Below are 6,795 nucleotides of genomic sequence, written 5' to 3' on the forward strand. Positions count from 1 at the left end.
TTATTATCCGATTTTGCTAAAACTCGGGACAGTGAGTTGTGTTAGGCTAGTCGACACCTTTCTGCAATATGGCACAGGTCGGTCTAAATTTGGATATAGCTGCCATATAGACCAATCTCTCGATTTAAGGTATTGGGCCTATAAAAGGCGCATTTATTATCCGATTTCGCCGAAATTTGGGACAGTGAGTTGTGTTTGGCTCTTCAACAACTTTCTGCAATTTGGCCCAGGTCGGTCCAGATTTGGATATAGCTGTCATATGGACCAATCTCTCGATACGAGGTTTTGGGCCCATAAAAAGCGCATTTATTGTCCGATTTCGCCGAAATCTGGGACAGTGAGTTGCATTACGTTCTTCGACAAATTTCTGCAATTTGGCCCAGATCGGTCCAGATTTGGATATAGCTGCAAAAGGGTGATTTTTTTGAGGATAGGATTTTCATGCATTAGTATTTGACAGATCCCGTGGGATTTCAGACATGGTGTCAAAGAGAAAGATGCTCAGTATGCTTTGACATTTCATCATGAATAGACTTACTAACGAGCAACGCTTGCAAATCATTGAATTTTATTACCAAAATCAGTGTTCGGTTCGAAATGTGTTCATTCACCGTAACGTTGCGTCCAACAGCATCTTTGAAAAAATACGGTCCAATGATTCCACCAGCGTACAAACCACACCAAACAGTGCATTTTTCGGGATGCATGGGCAGTTCTTGAACGGCTTCTGGTTGCTCTTCACTCCAAATGCGGCAATTTTGCTTATTTACGTAGCCATTCAACCAGAAATGAGCCTCATCGCTGAACAAAATTTGTCAAAATTTGAACACATTTCGAACCGAACACTGATTTTGGTAATAAAATTCAATGATTTGCAAGCGTTGCTCGTTAGTAAGTCTATTCATGATGAAATGTCAAAGCATACTGAGCATCTTTCTCTTTGACACCATGTCTGAAATCCCACGTGATCTGTCAAATACTAATGCATGAAAATCCTAACCTCAAAAAAATCACCCTTTATATAGAACGATCTCTCAATTTAAGGTTTTGGGCTCATAAAAGTTACATTTTGGAAAATATTTCGCCGAAATTTGGGACAGTGAGTTGCGTTACGCCCCTCATCAGCCCTCTTCAATTTGGCCCAGATCGGTTCAGATTTGTATATAGCTGTCATATAAACCGATCTCTCGATTTAAAGTCTTGGCCCCATAAAAGGCACATTTATAATCCGATTTCGCTGATATTTGACACAGTGACTTATGTTATTCGACATCCGTGTCGTATATGGTTCAGATCGGTCTGTATTTGGATATGTCTACCAGAAAGATCAATATTTTGTTCTACAGAATTGAACAATGACTTGTATTTATAAGAACACTCAATTTCCGTGTCGAATTTGGTCCAAATCGGACCATATTTAGGGGGTATAAATTATGCAGTTTTCACCGGATTGAGCTGGGTATTCTGTTCAGCTTTTAAGGCGGAATGCTGTCAAACTCCATATAAAAAAACGACGGCGAAGCGCTAGAGGAAAATAGGTAAAAAAGTAGTACTCTGTTTATAGTGAGGACATAATTTTGGTTTTATTGGTTTCAATGGTTCGTTTTTTTTTCTTTTTTTATTTTATTTATTTGCGAAAAAAAAATAATTAAAACCATAAGTGCAGATAAAACTGTATTTTGGTTTGAAAATAAAAACAAAACATAACTGTCAAATTCCGCTCGCTGAACAATTAAAGATTCCCGCGACTATTCCAACCTTTTCTAGCAGAAACTCTGATGAAGTCAGACTCTCCCTTTATCCAGCGAGACGCAAAAGACCTGACACAACAATGGTCAATAACATGACTGAATAAAAGAAGGCTAAGTAAAATGGGTAGTAAATCAGTGTAAAAAGAGAATAAGTTGACATCTTAGATGGCAAGTACTGTCAAACATTCATCTTAGATGGCAAGTACTGTCAAACATTCATCTTAGATGGCAAGTACCATCAACATCTTAGATGGCAAGTACTATCAAACATTCAAAAATTGTATATCGTCTGATCGCTTTCCGCAACCTTATTCAGTGAAACCGTAACCGTAGTTAAGGCTATCTCCGTTACGTAGTTAAGGCTATAAGTTACGTTTTTCTTAATGGGGATCTCGGGCAAGAGGCCACGGCCACCCTGCAACCCATGGGATCAGCACGTGCTGAGGAGAAAGCATATATCCCCTAACAAAGATCTAGCACAGGAATGGTTCCTAGCTTCCGTAGCAGGGCCAACACTCCCCAACAAACCATTCCTCGCTAGCTCTTCATCTGTCTCGTTTTCCACCAGATATTGATGGTCCAGGTCACAGCAAAGCTTCATAAATCCGGACATGAATCGTAGACGTTCCTTGCATCAACTCCACATGTCCCAACGGCAGAATCTTCAGCACCAACTGGGTGTGCACGTATGTTAATTTAATCTGACCGAACAGTCGCTCTTGCTTCGATATCATCCCTAGAGCCTTCAAAATAAAATAATCAACTCTTGCAAGACTATACATCATATTTGTCTCGTTATGTCCTAAGAACTCAAAATAGACATGTGTCCCCTGTACAAATTACAAATTTTGCCCTTGAACAGTCCACTAAGGAACAGGGGCAAACTTCTCACATATCAATTAGTGCAGTCCGATTCAAGTTTAAGCTCAATGATAAGGGGCCTCCTTTTTATAGCCGTGTCCGAACGGCGTGTCGCAGTGCGATACCGCTTTGTATAAAAGTTTTACAATACATGGCATAGTTACTCACAAATGTTGCCAGCATTAGGAGGGGAAAACCACCGCTGAAAATTTTTTCTGATTGTCTCGCCAGGATTCGAACCCAGGCGTTCAGCGTCATAGGCGGACATGCAAACCTCTGCACGTGGCCTCCATGTGTCCCCTGTACCTATCCATATATGCCAAAGGTCCAGAGAAAAATAAGGTTTTCCCAGTCTAACTTTCTTTATGAAAATACATCACTCGCGCAGCATATGCCCTGCAGCTGCAGCCTCTAGCAGAATGGAAGAATATCTGACTCCTTAGTCTAAGGGAGATCTCCGTTGCTGCATCCTGTACTTGCATATGGCAAGGGCATCGGATGGTGTTTGATATTTCGCTTCTCTCTTAGAGGCACTTCTTTTCACTCCGGCGCAGCATATTGGGATTTTTGTTTAATTCTTAGGAGTTATGGAATTATAGCTGAGTTTTTTGCGATTCTCAGGGCCTTGAGTCAGGAGCGGCGGCCTTGTCAGAAGGCCCTGGCTGCGGGTCATGTGAGGTCAAGGCTTGTCGGATTTGCAAGGAGTCTCGGCTGTTTGGAGGCTACAGTCAGATTGTGCTGGGGTCCGGGCCATCAAGAGGCGGCGGAGATCCAAGAGGCTGACGAGGTTTTGATACTGCGAGTGCTAAGGCGATGGTGAACCCCACTCTGTACTGGCGGTTTGCAATGGTGCATGCCTACAACGGCGAATGCGAAGGGTTGGAATGAGCTGGCGCAGCATGGTTGCCAAGGCCCTGTGGCCGAGGTTCATGGGAACGAGGACAATAAATGTTAGCGAGTGAAGCCGTTGGCAACTGGCAACCGTTGGCAAGTCCTTAAAACTTAACTTTCTAGTTATTATACCAATCCCATTGACCTTTGTTCTTCTAGACCGTTTTATCATTGCTCCGTCACGCATCTAGCCCTCATTTTATTTTATTTTTCTTAACATAATTAAATTTTTGAATGGAATTGAATTTTTGATATGAGCTGCTACGTCACGTCATATCGTTCCGTTACGTTTGTTTACTGCTCGTGTGTTCTCTGTCGGCAGTGCTGCTTCCATATCAGCCCCCCATGGTTTTGACACTTGTTGATAACAGCTGTTTTCTCATTTTCTTTACAAACAAAAACAAGTTTACAAGTTTGTCTTTAAGAAATCTAATTAAAAATACAACGTACCAATTAATATACAAAGGGTTGGGTTGTTCAAGTGTAAAACTATGCTAAGTAGCCTAAAGAAAAAGCTAAACAGTGCTTTGCAAGAAGCAGCAATAATAACGGAAAATATAAAACAACAATATCAACAAAGGGTCACAACACCGGAAGTATTAAAAAAAATTAAAAATATTGTTTAAATTATTTTCTAATTGCATTTATTATGCTTACAACAGAGTCTCACTAGCAGTCGCAGCTCTCTGGTGCTGTCAGCAACAGATTTAGGCGTACCCTCCAATGTCAACGTGGCTGCTGGCTGCAATTTACTTGCCAAATACGAGGATGAATGGAAAATCATACATCAGAATAATGAAGAGAATGCCCGCAAGGCCCAGGATGTGGCCAAACAAATAGTTTCCATTGAAACACAGATGAATCAACAGTATGTGGTCATGAGTGATTTAATACACTGTCTCTCGGCTATACCCAATTTGGTGGGGAAACTCAAAGACTGTCAACAAACCGTAAAAGAGGTGCAAGAACTGGGTCATGAGGTTGAAAAGGAATTGGAAAAACTTGAAGATTTGTGTGCGGAATGTGAATTGCAAGAATATATGCTAGAGAAACAATGTGAATTGTCCAAATTTAAACAAAAGAAAATGGGTAAAATATTTGAGAAGATTTTTCTTATGTACCTACGAAAGATCTTAGAATTTTTCTTTTTTATTTACTGAGCAGAAGATCTGGAATCCTATCGCCAAAAAGTAGCTGCCGATCACCAACAACGAATACGTTTGCATGAGGAAAAACTAAGGAGCATACAAAAAGAACGCCAAGCAGTATTTGAAGATGCTTTTCGTCATGATCTAAAGGAATTCAAAGAGAATGGCCATATTTCGAGTGAGTATTACTGCAAATCATGAACTCGAATGGAAAGCTTTTGTTCATGTTAGGTTAGATTGGGTTGAAAAGAGGGTGCGGATATTAATCTGCACCATGCTACTATGGACATACACGTAAGCCAGTTATCGGCTTGTTGTGCGCTCTAAATACGAACAAAGTAACCTCGAAAAAGAAAATATAAGTTTGGAATTCCGTGCTACTTATAAAATCCTTTATTGTTTTCATGTCACGCCCCTAAGTTGGGTCATGTCTGGTATTGTGTCCCTACCTAAGTGCCGATATCTGTTAGACGCGAAAGCCGGGCAATGTCAAACGTCTCATCATCTTCCCCACATGCCTTACACATGCTATCACTTGCTACACCGATTTTACATAAGTGAGCTCGTAGTCCTATGTGAGCCGTTATGATACCGAGAGCTGTACTGACCTCCTTCTTACTTCCTTTCAGCAATAGCCTCGTCTTTCCGTAATAGTCTCGTCTCCTTATAGTATTTTCGCCGTCCTTCCAACCGTTTCGCTGTTCCACAGGGTTCAAGTGGCATATAAAAATGTTGTTGCGATCCTTTGCTAGCTGCTTTTAATGAGCTGGGTCGTTCCGATGCATAGAACCTATGCATATATCAGATATATGAAGGTGGATGACAAATTAAGATAAATTCTTAATGAATCGGCTGCGTATATGTCAGTGTTCGGCCAAGCTTACACAAGCCCGCGAGCTTGAAAATAATGTTCTAGTGTACGCGTGTCCATCACTATATTAATGATGTTTTTTCTGCTTTGTTTCAGAAATCCGCAAAGACATTAAACAAGAAAGATCTATGTCCCTAGAGGAAGTGGTTCTAGATGATGGCTCAGATACTAAAGATGCTTTGGAGGAATTTCTAAATGGCTAAGCCTTGACTAAGCTTACTAATGTTTAAACCTTTTTTGTTGTGGCAAATCCTTTTGGAAATTCGAAATTTGCCCAGTGCCTTATATAACAATTAAGATAAAATAGTTAGTGCAATATTCCAATTTTTTCCTTAATAGCCGATTATTGGAGCAAAATTTGCTATTATAACTCCCACCTATCACCACCCACGACAATTGAGTATTTGTTATATTTGTATACATTTATTTATACATATCAAAGGATATTTTTTATTTAACCAAAACAAATATAGATGTATTATGAAAATTATCACAGAAAATTTATTGATAAGGGTTTGTTTAAATATTATAGGAATTTTTCAAAAAAAAAAAAAAAAGAAACGTGAAAGGTATTCAACATCGAAACAATCGAACGGAGCCACATGTAGCCACATTTTCCCATGGAGGTGGCAATCTTCGTCAAGATCCTGCAGGTGAGCAAGCTGGATCCGGTCCAAAAGATCGAACGCCGTGGGAACATGGCGGCCATAGGTTAATCTAAGTAGTGTGGAGATTCGAGAGGAGAGTCTCAGTGAGAGAAGGTGCAGTATACGCGGTGTCAGATGTATTAGAGAAGTACAAGGCAGCTATTACCGCCTTACAGGAAGTGCGATGGACTGGGAATGGCGTCACTACAACACCAAACGGTGACGAACTATAGCTGCCATAACTTACTTTCCTTTAATTGGCTATGACAGAATATTTGTTCCACTAGCCGAACGTAGAATAGCGTTCCAAGAGCCTCGATCTTCTGCACTCATTCTAAAATCTCTGGCACCAAATTTCGAGGTGTCTCCCACCACTTAATCTTTCCATCGGGCTTTTGGTCTTCCCGGTTTGCGTGTACCACCGTGTTTGCCATCAAGACTTATTTGCTGGAGCTTCTTCATCCATTCTGACAACATGACCCAGCCATCGCAGCCGTTGTATTTTGATGCGTGTAACTACGTTATCGTCGTCATACAGCTCGTGGTGCATACGTTGCCTATATTCTCCATTAACGCAAACTGGTCCATATATTTTACGAATAATCTTTCTCTCAAATACTCCAAGC

At 40.6% G+C, this 6,795-nt stretch overlaps 1 protein-coding gene across 1 annotated transcript; it reads left to right on the forward strand.

Annotated features, from left to right (window-relative positions):
* Positions 1-3,862: 3,862 nt before the first annotated feature.
* Positions 3,863-6,012, forward strand: LOC106093411 (dysbindin protein homolog). Its single transcript, XM_013260466.2, has 4 exons — positions 3,863-4,099; positions 4,166-4,592; positions 4,668-4,829; positions 5,619-6,012. The coding sequence occupies exons 1-4, from the start codon at positions 3,995-3,997 to the stop codon at positions 5,723-5,725; spliced, it is 801 nt and encodes a 266-aa protein (XP_013115920.1). The 5' UTR covers positions 3,863-3,994; the 3' UTR covers positions 5,726-6,012.
* Positions 6,013-6,795: the final 783 nt, after the last annotated feature.

Source organism: Stomoxys calcitrans, chromosome 1 (assembly GCF_963082655.1).
Source record: "Stomoxys calcitrans chromosome 1, idStoCalc2.1, whole genome shotgun sequence".
Lineage (NCBI taxonomy): Eukaryota > Metazoa > Arthropoda > Insecta > Diptera > Muscidae > Stomoxys > Stomoxys calcitrans.